A 13195-nucleotide genomic window follows, 5' to 3' on the forward strand; every position below is an offset into this window, starting at 1 on the left:
CAGTCCAACACTCTGGGTCACACAATGGCGAAAAATACCCAAGCACCATCAGGAGGTCCACCAGTGGGGCTAGAATCCCTCCCACTGTGCCCACCCCCCCCAGCACCAAGAATACAGAGTATCACTGCCCCAGACAGAGAATTCCAACAATACTCTATGGCTAGTAGCCACTGATGGACCTCTGCTCCATATGCCTATCCAGCCCCTCTTGAAGCCGTCTGTGCTTGTAGCTGCCGCCACCACCTCCTGTGGCAGTGAATTCCACGTGTTAATCACCCTTTGGGTGAAGAAGGACTTCCTTCTATCCATTCTTACCCGACTGCTTAGCAATTTCATCAAATGCCCACGAGTTCTTGTATTGTGAGAAAGGGAGAAAAGTACCTCTTTCTCTACTTTCTCCACCCCATGCATTATCTTGTAAACCTCTATCATGTCATCCCGCAGTCGACGTTTCTCCAAGCTAAAGAGCCCCAAGCGTTTTAACCTTTCTTCATAGGGAACCCTTTAATCGTTCTAGCTGCGCTTAGAAAAGGCATTTCTCTCTTTAAATCATATACCTCATTGGTATATAATACCCTGAGTCCACCCTCCAAAGCAGCCATTTTCTCCAGGGAAACTGATCTCTTGTCGTCTGGGGATCAGTTGAAATAGTGGGAGATCTCCAGGCCCCACCTGGAGGTTGGCAGCTGTAGTCCTGAGACATTTCCATTGCGAGAATCCCCCTGACATGTTCTTTCTGTCTTAAAATAAGGCAGATTCTTTATGTTCGCAAGTGTCAACATGTAGAATCGAATCCGTGACAACGTTCCAAGGGAATTCTGCTGTGACATGCTTAGACGTTGGCCTCTCTCCAGCTAAATTTGATTCTGATAAGGTTTCCTTGAAACAGATAGTATTGATCATTCACAAGTAGCTTCAGTTGCTTCGGGGTTTTAGAAAGCCACTGAGCAGTTCCAGGTGGCTGCTTTAATGCCTGTGGAAGGATGAGAACATCTGGAATCTGTCTCGTCCCAGCTGTGATGCCAGCTGCAGTTTTGGAAGAGGTGTTACAACCTTGGAAGAAGAACATAAGAGAAGCCATGTTGGATCAGGCCAATGGCCCATCCAGTCCAAGACTCTGTGTCACACAGTGGCCAATACACACACACACACACACACACACTGTGGCTAATAGCCAATGATGGACCTCTGCTCCATGTTTTTATCCAATCCCCTCTTGAAGCTGGCTATGCTTGTAGCCGCCGCCACTTCCTGTGGCAGTGAATTCCATGTGTTGATCACCCTTTGGGTGAAGGACTTCCTTTTATCCATTCTAACCTGACTCAGCAATTAAATTGAACGTCCACGAGTCCTTGTATCATGAGATAAGGAGAAAAGTCCTTCTCTATCTCATGCATAATCTTGTAAACCTCTATCATGTCACCCCGCAGTCGATGTTTCTCCAAGCTAAAGAGCCCCAAGCGTTTTAACCTTTCTTCATAGGGAAAGTGTTCCAAACCTTTAATCATTCTAGTTGCCCTTTTCTGGACTTTTTCCAATGCTATAATATCCTTTTTGAGGTGCAGTGATCAGAATTGTACACGGTATTCCAAATGAGACCGCACCATCAATTTATACAGGGGCATTATGATACTGGCTGATTTGTTTTCAATTCCCTTCCTAATAATTCCCAGCATGGTGTTGGCCTTTTTTATTGCAACTGCACACTGTCTTGACATTTTCAGTGAGTTATCTACCACAACCCCAAGATCTCTCTCTTGGTCAGTCTCTGCCAGTTCACACGCCATCAACTTGTATTTGTAGCTGGGATTCTTGACCCCAGTGTGCATTACTTTGCACTTGGCCACATTGAACCTCATCTGCTATGTTGACACCCACTCACCCAGCCTCAACAGATCCCTTTGGAGTGCCTCACAATCCTCTCTGGTTCTCACCACCCTGAACAATTTATTGTCATCTGCAAACTTAGCCACTTTGCTGCTTACTCCCAACTCCAAATCATTTATTAAGTTAAAGAGCATGGGACCCAGTACTGAGCCCAAATCATTTATTAACAAGTTAAAGAGCATGGGACAGTACTGAGCCCTGCGGCACCCCACTGCTTACTGTCCTCCACTGCGAAGACTGCCCATTTATACTCACTCTCTGCTTCCTATTAATTAGCCAGTTTTTGATCCACAAGAGGACCTGTCCTTTTACTCCATAACTCTCAAGCTTACTAAGAACATAAGAGAAGTCATGTTGGATCAGGCCAACGGCTCATCAAGGACCCACTAAGGAGCCTTTGATGAGGAACTTTATCAAAAACTTTCTGGAAGTCAAGTTAAACAACATCTATTGGATCTCCTTTGTCCACATGTTTGTTCACCCCCTCAAAGAACTGTAACAGGTTAGTGAGGCAAGATCTTCCTTTACAGAACCCATGCTGAGTCTTCCTCAATAACCCGTGTTCATCAATGTGCCTACTCATTCTGTCCTTGATAATGGTTTCTACCAGCTTTCCCGGTATTGAAGTCAGACTGACTGGCCTATAATTTCCCGGATCTCTGGAACCCTTTTTAAAGATGGGGGTGACATTTGCTACCTTCCAGTCCTCAGGAACGGAGGCAGATTTCAATGAAAGATTACGTATTTTTGTTAGAAGATCCACAAGTTCAACTTTGAGTTCTTTCAGAGCTCTTGGATGTATGCCATCCGGACCCGGTGACTTATTAGTTTTTAATTTGTCTATTAGTTGTAGGACCTCCTCTTTTGTCACCTCAATCTGACTCAGGTCTTTCAACACCCCTTCCAAAATTAGTGGTTCTGGAGTGGGCAAACACTTCTCATCTTCCACAGTGAAGACGGAGGCAAAAAATGCATTCAGCTTCTCAGCCATTCCCCTATCCTCCTTCAGTAATCCTTTGACCCCTTGGTCATCCAAGGGCCCCACTGCCTCCCTGGCTGGTTTCCTTCTTCTAACATATTTGAAGAAATTTTTATTGTTGGTCTTTATGTTTTTTGCAATATGCTCCTCATAGTCCTTTTGCCTGCGTGATCACAGTCTTGCATTTGATTTGCCACAGCCTGTGTTCCCTTTTATTAATCTCACTTGGACTAGCTTTCCACTACTTAAAGGAGTCCTTCTTACCTTTTACAGCTTCCATTACTTTGTTTGTTAACCATGCAGGCCTTTTCTTATACCTGTTTGTGCCTTTCCTAACTTGTGGTATATATTTTATCTGAGCTTCTAGGATTGTAGTTTTAAATAGCCTCCAAGCTTCCCCAAGGGTTTTGACTGTATTTACCTTTTCTTTCAGTTTCCTCTTCACATGCCTCCTCATCTCAGAGAATTTACCCAGTCACCTCGGCCTCAAGGGTACGAACTCGTTCCCTGAGGACCAGGAGCGCCTTGCATCGAGAACACACCCAAGACTTCTGTCCTGTGGGCAGATAGTCATACATGTGACACTCAGTGCAAAACACTAGAAAGCCCCCACCCCCCTGCTGGCATTCTACCTTCATGAGAGCTTTTTCAAAATATACAGTCCCCTTTTCAGTCCTGTTTGTTTATGTGGCTCCCTTTCTGGAGGGTCAACTTACCTTATTGGGAACACAAGGAAAATAGGGATCTGGATTCCTGGTCCTTACACAGCCCCCAGGCTAAGAGCCACAGGCCAAGAGCCCTTTAGCTCTTGCCCTTCGGCTTGTGCTAATGGCTCGTGCCTCTGGCAAGGCGCAGCTTAATACAAAGAAGGTGGGGAACACAGCCACTCCTAATCAAACAGCAACAATCACCTTCAGCCCACTCAAACCAAACAAACAGCAGTTCCCCAGCAACCACAAACTCAGAATTTTCAGCAATCACACAGTCACACAAACTCAAATTTTCAGCAACTTCCCCAGCTGATTAGAAAGCCAAACCTCACCCTTATAGCACTTCTTCTCTGCGCTCTCTCAGAGCTCTCTGAAATGTGATTGGATGAGACACGTCTCTGCCAGTGTTGTTTCTCTCAGTCTTCAAATCTGCAACTCCTGTTGGCCCTTGGTTATTATGAATGACCAGTGTTCTCTCTAAACTGAGTTAGCGTGAGCTAGCTCACAGAGTTTTAGCCTCCAGCTCACACCTTTTTGTCTTAGCTCAGGAAAAATGGCCCCCAGAGCAAACTAATGTATGCAGCAGCTCACAACTTTAATGCCAGTAGCTCACAAAGTAGAATTGTTGCTCACAACACTCCACAGCTCAGAGGAAACATTGTTAACTGGAATCGGAAACCCAGACTTTTATTAGATCAGGTGGCCAAACTTGCTTAATGTAAGAGCCACACAGAATCAGTATCAGATGTTTTGAGAGCCACAAAACATAAATATCAGGTGTCTGAGAGCTGGAAGGAAGGAAAATAAATGGAGGGGAGGGAGAGGTGGAAAGAAAGCAACTAAAACCATTATCCCAGCCAGGCAGTGGGGGCTTTAAGAGCCACAGAATACGTGTGAAAGAGCCACACGTGGCTCTCAAGCCGCAGTTTGGCCACCTCTGTATTAGATAGAGTTTGCTTGTGCACAGTCCACAAAATCCGATTCCATGAAGCTCTGCTCTGCTTTCCCAGGGTGGGACGCTCACGCAGTACGAGAACAAACTGAGGCTGGTGGAAATCGCTCAAGTCCCCAAGCCGCATGTCGACGAATTCAAGTCCGTTTCCAAATTCAAAATATTCAACACAAACAACTTGTGGATTTCACTCACCGCGATCAAGCGGCTGCAGGAACGGAATGCGATCGATATGGAGATCATCGTTAATCCAAAGGTAAGGGAAGCTTGAAGGGGGGAAAATAACAATTCACCCCAACCTGAAAGGCTTCGCAAGAAGCTGGAGAATTGAAAATACGTTCTGGAATACCTTTTCCAATCAACCCTCCAAGTTGTATTTGTATCTAGCGGGACCGGACCTGGATATATGGCCCAGGCTAGCCTGATCTTGTCAGATCAGATCTCAGCTTAGCAGGGTCAGCTCCCGTTAGCACTTGGATGAGAAGTCCAGGGTTGCTACACAGAGGCAGGTTTGGCGTAGGGATTAGGAGTGTGGACTCTAATCTGAGGAGAACTGGGTTTCATTCCCCACTCCTCCTCCGCATGCAGCTGCTGGGTGACCTTGGGTCAGTCACAGAGCTGTTCTCTCAAGAGCAGTTCTCTCAGGGCTCTCTCAGCCTCACTTGCCTCACAGGGCGTCTGTTGTGGGGAGAGGAAGGGAAAGATTTTAAGCTGCTCTGAGACTCCTTCGGGTAACGAAGGGTGGGGTATAAATCCAATCTCCTCTTTTTCTTCTTCTACTACTACTACTACTAAATGAAATAATGTGTGGTGTCAAACAATGTTCCCTCTTAAGCTGAGTTAGTGTGAGCTAGCTCACAGTTTTTTAGCCTCCAGCCCACACCTTTTTGTCTTAGCTCAGGAAAAATGGTCCCGGAGCATACTAATTTACGCAGGAGCTCACACATTTAATGCCAGTAGCTCACAAAGTAGAATTTTTGCTCACAAGACTCTACAGCTTAGAGGGAACATTGGTGTCAAATAATATTTCCTTTTCAAACTTAACCAGCTTTGAGGAAGTTTTCCACATTTACTTAAGCTTCATGGATTCATAAGCTCAAAACCCTTACCCGACATGACCAATTTGGCTAATGAGGCTGAGGAGTTGCTACTGTACTGATTTTCGCTTTTCTCTGTCAGACTTTGGACGGCGGCTTGAACGTCATTCAGCTGGAGACGGCCGTCGGTGCCGCTGTCAAAAGCTTTGAGAACTCTTTGGGGATCAACGTGCCCCGTAGCCGTTTCTTGCCTGTGAAAACCACCTCCGACCTCCTCCTGGTGATGTCCAACCTCTACAGCCTTAACGCTGGATCTCTGACGATGAGTGAGAAACGAGAGTTCCCTACCGTGCCGCTGGTTAAACTGGGAAGCTCTTTCACAAAGGTGAGCATAAGGCAGGGGTTTCAAACTCATTTGCTTTGAGGGCCGAATCTGACATAAATGAGACCTTGTCGGGCTGGGCCATGGGTGTGCCTATTTGTGATTAGGTAGCAAAGATATAAACTTTATAAAGGACACAGATAAACACAAAGATTAAAAAACAAACAAACCTTAAAACATTAGCACTCATTGGTCTTAAAGGTGCTTTCTTTGTATCTCTCCCATGGGATCCAGGGAACTGGGCAAAGGAAGCTCTGGCTCTTTCCTTCCTTCCCCAGGGATTTGGAGGAGAGGTGGAGGAGCCTCAGTCAATAGAAGGAAGAGAGGCTTGGCTCAGTAGCTCTGCTGTGCAATTGAGAGAGCCTGGCAAAGCAAGCTATTCCTCTCCAAGGGAGGAGCCTCAGCCAATGGAGAAAAGAGAGGCTTTGCTCTGTAGCTCTTGTGCTGTTGAGCAAGCCTTACAATGCAAGCTGTGATGCAGAAGGAAGCAAGAGAGAGGGAGAAGGAAGCAGATGACAGCCAGTTGCTCGGGGGCCTGATAGGAGCCCTCCGGGGGCCCGATTCGGCCCCCAGGCCGCATGTTTGACACCCCTGGCTTAAGGGCTAATTTTTAAAAATTAAATGCATAGTTATGGGAATGAAAAGTTTACTGAATATGCTCGATCCTAAGGATCTATCTTGCACAAATCTGTTCGCCTGGGTCAAGCAGTTCTGCAGCTAACGGCTGATGTGGCCAAAGCAACTTAGGCGCAAGCATAGTGGATTTGTGGCTACGTCATTAAAAGACGTCCTGGCTACATCATTAAAAGCTGGCAGGGATGGGGGGGAAGGTTTGTGAAGCACAGCTGTGCATCCACTGGGCTAAATTCTATCTCTTCCCCCCTTTCCCCGGCCAAGCAGTAGACCGTGTAACCTAACATATTTACTTTTGATTGCCAGCTCATAGTGTTCCTGTATGTTAGTTCCAGCGGTGGCATTCTAGCAGGAGCTCCTTTGCATATTAGGCCACACCTGCCTGATGTAGCCAACCCTCCAAGAGCTTACAAGGCTCTTTTTTGTAAGCTCTCGGCAGATTGGCTACATCAGGGGGCCTGTGGCCTAATATGCAAAGGAGCTCCTGCTAGAATTCCACCCCTGGTTAGTTCCAGTGCTCAGGGTTAGGGGCGCTCTGTTGTATGTCAACTGTATAACCCAGAGGTGGTGAAACTTGCTTAACGCAGGAGCCACATAGAATGAACATCAGATGTTTGAGAGCCGCAAGACATGGGAGGGGGAAGGAAGGAAGGAAGGAAGGAAGGAAGGAAGGAAGGAAGGAAGGAAGGAAGGAAGGAAGGAAGGAAGGAAGGAAGGAAGGAAGGAAGGAGAGCAAATAGATGAGGGAGAGAAAGGTGGAAAGAAAGCAACTTTAAATGCATTTCCCAAGCCGCCTGCTGGCTTGGCGAAGTGATTTAGAGAGCCCTTCTCCAAGCCAGCTGTTGGGGCAGCGGGGGCTTTGCGAGCCACACAATATGTGTGAAACAGCCACAGTTTGGCCACCCCTGATTAGATGGTTTCTTCGGTTGTATGGGATTAGGGGGAATTTAGTGCTCATCCAGCCAAATGAAATGTAAAGACATTTATAGTAAGTAAGTATGAATGCACTTGGCCATAGATGAAAGGTGTACTGTCGACCTTTTGAACGCCAAGGAGTGGATGAGTTTGGTCTTTGGGAAGGCACGCCTTGAGAAAAAAAAAATTCCTAGCATTGAATGATTTGGGAGTGACAGTATAAGCAGACCTGGAGATCATGAAGACACACATCATTTCTTAGAAATGTTACCAACCAACTTGCTTCTCTCTCTCCCTTTTTTTTTTAAAGGTTCAAGATTATCTGAGGAGGTTTGAGAGCATACCCGATATGCTCGAATTGGATCACCTTACGGTTTCAGGAGATGTCACGTTTGGCAAGAACGTGGCATTAAAGGTTGGTCGACCCAATTTGGTGGTGCACAAATGGTGGGATTGCTTTGCCTTTTCTTGTTTTCCTGATGCACAGAAAATATTGCACTGTACAAATGCCGTTGGGAGAAGCCGTAGCCAGAGTTTGGCAACCAGCCTCGAGTTTAAACACAATCGTGCTTTTGAGTATTAGAGATCAACGTCGACAGCTGAAAGGGCATAGAATGTGTAATGAGGAAAGCAGCGTCTCTCTCCGTCTTCATGAAAACTCACAGAAAACTGTTATAGCATCGATACCTGAAACAAGACTATTCGAATTTTGTAGTGTTTATTGTTTTCTAGTAGAGACATCTCTGCCCTTTAGTGTCTGAAATGTCATGCTAAAGCATTAGTTAAAAATCTTTGTTTGCTACCTTAGCTTACAATTAATACTCCCTCTCTAAACTGTGGAGTCTTGTGAGCAAAAAACTCTGCTTTGTGAGCTACTGGCATTAAGGTTGTGAGCTACGGCATCAGTTGGGTTGCTCTGGGGCCATTTTTTCTGAGCTAAGAGCCCCGCGGCGCAGGGTGGTAAAGCTGCAGTCCTAAGCTCTGCTCACGACCTGAGTTTGATCCCGGTGGAAGTTGGGTTCAGGTAGCTGGCTCCAGGTTGACTCAGCCTTCCATACTTCCGAGGTCGGGAAAAGGCGTCCCCAGCCTGCTGTGGGGAAAGTGTAGATGACTGGGGAAGGCAATGGCAAACAACTCTGTAAAAAGTCTGCCTTGAAAACGTGGAAGCTGCATCACCCCAGAGTCGAAAATGACTGGTGCTTGCACAGGGGACTACCTTTACCTTTAAGACAAAAATGGGTAAGCCGGAGGCTAAAATCTGAGCTAGCTCACATTCACTCAGCTTAGAGGGAACACTGCTTACAATATAAATTGATTGTAAAATACACTATAAGTTAAACAACACTTTTCCAAGAGCCCCTGTGCTTCATATAGGTGGACTATGTTCTGTTAGGTTTTGGGTCACACCACTGCCCTGTGCTCAGCAAGGTGTACTTTGTGAGGTTTTCAGCCCAGGAAAAGATCCAGGAAGTGATTTCTTGTGGAGTGTATCTTCACTTTGATCTCCAGATGAACTCAGACTCCTTGACCTCTGAACTCTGCGACTGTATTCCAGAGTAGCTGGATTTAAAGTCAGTGAGGCTTACTCAGGAATAAACGGTTGGAGATGTGTGTGTCTTTGAAACCTTATTTCTTTTCTTCTGCTGACTGCCTGCTCGCTGCTATAGCTGAGGGTTTGTTTATCGTCTAAACCAGGGGTGGCCAAACTGTGGCTTGGGAGCTCTTTCACACACATTGTGTGGCTCTCCAAGCCCCCACTGCCTTGTTGTCCAGCTTGGAGAAGGCATGTAAAATTAAAGTTGCTTTCTTTTGACCTCCATCTCCCTCTCCCATCTATTTTCCTTCCTTCTCTCCATCCCGTCCACCCTCCCTCCCCTTTCCTTCTTTCCAGTTCGGTGTAGTGGTTAAGTGCATGGACTCTTATCTGTGAGAATCAGGTTTGATTCCCCACTCCTCTATTTGCACCTGCTGGAATGGCCTTGGGTCAGCCATAGCTCTGGCAGAGGTTGTCCTTGAAAGTGCAGCTCCTGGGAGAGCCCTCTCAGCCCCACCCACCTCACTGGGTGTCTGTTGTGGGGGGAGAAGATATGGGAGATTGTAAGCCGCTCTGAGTCTCTGATTCAGAGAGAAGGGCGGGGTAAAAGGTAAAGGAAAGGTCCCCTGTGCAAGCACCAGTCATTTTTGACTCTGGGGTGACGTTGCTTTCACAACGTTTTCACAGCAGACTTTTTACAGGGTGGTTTGCCATTGCCTTCCCCAGTCCTCTACACTTTCCCCCCAGCAAGCTGGGGACTCATTTTACCGACCTCAGAAGGATGGAAGGCTGAGTCGACCTCGAGCCGACTACCTGAACCAGCTTCCGCTGGGATCGAACTCAGGTCGTGAGCAGAGGGCTCCGACTGCAGTACTGCAGCTTTACCGCTCTGCGCCACGGGGTATAAATCTGCAATTCTTCTTCTTCCTCCCTCCCTCCAACTCTCAAACATATGTTCATGTCTTGCGGCTCTCAAACATCTGACATTTATTTTATGCAGCTCTGACATTAAGCAAGTTTGGATAAACATTTATTTTGGTTTGATCCCTAGGGCACCGTCATCATTATCGCGAACCACGGAGACAGGATAGATATCCCGCCCGGTGCAGTCTTGGAGAACAAAATAGTCTCCGGCAACCTTCGCATCCTGGATCACTGAAGGGTCACGAACAATCAGACTCGCCACCGAGTGGAAGAACCCGTCAGCATTAGATGTGTGCGTAAAGAGGGCCCTCCCGAATTAGTTACCCCACTTCCTGTACCCTCCAGTATTATTTTCCAAGTAGATTTTTTTCCTGTTCTGTCTGGAAGATACCAAAAGCCGGTTTCTAAAACGATTTAACTCAGAATTAATATAACCGAAAGTGCAATATTACTTGTCTTAAGAAAAAAGGCAGGCAGCTCTCGCGTTAAAGACGTCGGGTGTGTTAACGTTCCGTGAGTTTTGCTTGCAAACTGGAAAAGCTGTGAAGCAAGAGCCCGTCGGCTATGAACGGCTACTACGTCGTGAAGTGTGAAACGGCTCCCTCTAAAGAAATTTTAAAAACCAGATGTTTTGCTACCGAGGCAAATAAATGGATTTTCTAAAAAAAAAAAAAAAAAATCTAGCCCTGAAGTTGTTAACACCTTACGACTTCACCTACTTTATACTTACTTCAAGTGATGCTACTCTTAAAAAGAAAAATTCAATACCTCACGTTTTGTTCTGCTCTGGTGTGTGTCGGCCGTGTGTTACTTACCCAAAGAAAAAGGCACGTGTGATGGAAGCGTCGGGATTGTTTCGCTTCTGTCTTCGTCAGCCGCTTCTCTCTTGTGGTACCTCCACGTGCTCCGTTCTGCTTTTTCAGACAACAGAACGAGCCCCGTCTTCGGGGTAACGTTCATACGATCGGATCATGTGTCCACACAATTATAGATGCAACCGTCAACATCTGTACAGGTACTGAAATAAAAATCAAAGCCCCATCTCCCTTGTCTGGAAAATCAGTCTCAGGTTTTGTGTGTGTTTGTGTTGTGTGTGTGTGAGAGAGAGAGATGCTGGTATTAAGATGATGATGATGATATTGGATTTATATCCTGCCCTCCTCTCAGAGCGGCTCACAATCTCTTCACCCAAAGTACTTCTTCACCCAAAGGGTGATTAACACGTGGAATTCACTGCCACAGGACGTGGTGGCGGCTACAAACACAGCCAGCTTCAAGAGGGGTTTGGATAAAAATATGGAGCAGAGGTCCATCAGTGGTTATTAACCACAGCATATTATTGGAACTGTCTGGGGCAGTGATGTTCTTGGTGCTTTGGGGGGGGCAAAGTGGAAGGGCTTCTAGCTCCACCTGTGAACCTCCTGATGGCACTTGGGTTTGTGTGGTTTTTTTTTTTTTTGGCCACTATGACACAGAGTGTTGGACTGGATGGGCCATTGGCCTGATCCAACATGGCTTCTCTTATGTTCTTATGTGACACAGAGTGTTGGACTGGATGGGCCATTGGCCTGATCCAACATGGCTTCTCTTATGTTCTTAATCTTTATCTTCCTCCCCCACAACAGCCACCCTGTGAGGTGGGTGGGGCTGAGAGAGTTCTCCCAGAAGCAGCCCCTTCAAGGACAACTCCTACGAGAGCTATGGCTGACCCAAGGCCATTCCAGCAGATGCAAGTAGAGGAGTGGTGAATCAAACACGGTTCTCCCAGATAAGAGTCCACACACTTAACTACTACACCAAACTGGCTGTCATTAAAGAGATTTATATCCCGCCCTCCACTCCAAATTTCAGAGGCTTAGATTGGCGTACAATCTCCTTTACCTTCCTCCCCCACAGCAGACACCCTGTGAGGTGGGTGGGGCTGAGAGAGTTCTCCCAGAAGCTGCCCTTTCAAGGATAACTCCTGTGAGAGCTATGGCTGACCCAAGACCATTCCAGCAGCTGTAAGTGGAGGAGTGGGGAATCGAACCCGGCTCTCCCAGATAAGAGTCCACACACTTCACCACTACACCAAACCGGCTCTCAACATGAGGTTACTACGATTAAAGAAGTTGGTCTCTTTAAACAGCTCATTGGATAGCTTTATTTTGGTTGACAAATGACTTCTGCTCATGTTAACAGAGAGGCATGCCTTGTCTGCTGAAACCAGAGGCTCAAAACACACCGTACCCATTGTACACAATCATCACAAGCATAGGCACTCACTAGGTTCGTGTCGAATGCGGTGAGCGGAAACACACAGGCACTTTGTTACTTCGGACAGGCAGATACCGGCCTGAAATGCAGTGTTAAACCCCAAACCCAACCTTGGATTAGTCACACCACATCTAGCACCGCTCTTGCAGTGTAGGATGGACCATTGCAACTGCGTCTTTCAAATAAAGTTAATTAGGTGGGAAGGCAGAGACAACAGAAGGTACGGGATATGTAGAAATCGGCAAATTATAATCCCAGGTTCTGAAATGATTAAGACAACGACTGCAGAGTTATACCACGCCCTTCTCTCTGAATCAGAGACTCAGAGCGGCTTACAATCTCCTATATCTTCTCCCCCCACAACAGACACCCTGTGAGGTGGGTGGGGCTGAGAGAGCTCTCAGCTGCCCTTTCAAGGACAACTCCTGCAAGAGCTATGGCTGACCCAAGGCCATTCCAGCAGCTGCAAGTGGAGAAGTGGGGAATCAAACCCTGTTCTCCCAGATAAGAGAGCTATGGCTGACCCAAGGCCATTCCAGCAGCTGCAAGCGGAGGAGTGGGGAATCAAACCCGGTTCTCCCAGATAAGAGTCCGCTCACTTAACCACTATGGCTGACCCAAGGCTGTTCCAGCAGCTGCAAGTGGAGAAGTGGGGAATCAAACCCAGTTCTCCCAGATAAGAGTCCGCTCACTTAACCACTATGGCTGACCCAAGGCCATTCCAGCAGCTGCAAGTGGAGAAGTGGGGAATCAAACCCTGTTCTCCCAGATAAGAGAGCTATGGCTGACCCAAGGCCATTCCAGCAGCTGCAAGCGGAGGAGTGGGGAATCAAACCCGGTTCTCCCAGATAAGAGTCCGCTCACTTAACCACTATGGCTGACCCAAGGCTATTCCAGCAGCTGCAAGTGGAGAAGTGGGGAATCAAACCCAGTTCTCCCAGATAAGAGTCCGCTCACTTAACCACTATGGCTGACCCAAGGCCATT

The 13195-nt window shown here is 46.9% G+C and overlaps 1 protein-coding gene across 2 annotated transcripts in view; it reads left to right on the forward strand.

The window, feature by feature from the left end:
* The window catches only part of UGP2 (UDP-glucose pyrophosphorylase 2), a 58510-nt gene extending 47516 nt beyond the window's left edge, over positions 1 to 10994 (forward strand). For both annotated transcript variants that reach the window (XM_060230628.1, XM_060230620.1), the window contains exons 7-10: positions 4587 to 4784; positions 5708 to 5950; positions 7806 to 7910; positions 10081 to 10994. In XM_060230628.1, the coding sequence (XP_060086611.1) occupies positions 4587 to 4784; positions 5708 to 5950; positions 7806 to 7910; positions 10081 to 10188 (654 nt within the window). In that variant the 3' untranslated portion in view covers positions 10189 to 10994. The remainder of the gene's footprint in view (positions 1 to 4586; positions 4785 to 5707; positions 5951 to 7805; positions 7911 to 10080) is intronic.
* The last annotated feature ends 2201 nt before the right edge of the window (positions 10995 to 13195 follow it).

Source organism: Heteronotia binoei, chromosome 1 (genome assembly GCF_032191835.1).
Source record: "Heteronotia binoei isolate CCM8104 ecotype False Entrance Well chromosome 1, APGP_CSIRO_Hbin_v1, whole genome shotgun sequence".
NCBI lineage: Eukaryota > Metazoa > Chordata > Lepidosauria > Squamata > Gekkonidae > Heteronotia > Heteronotia binoei.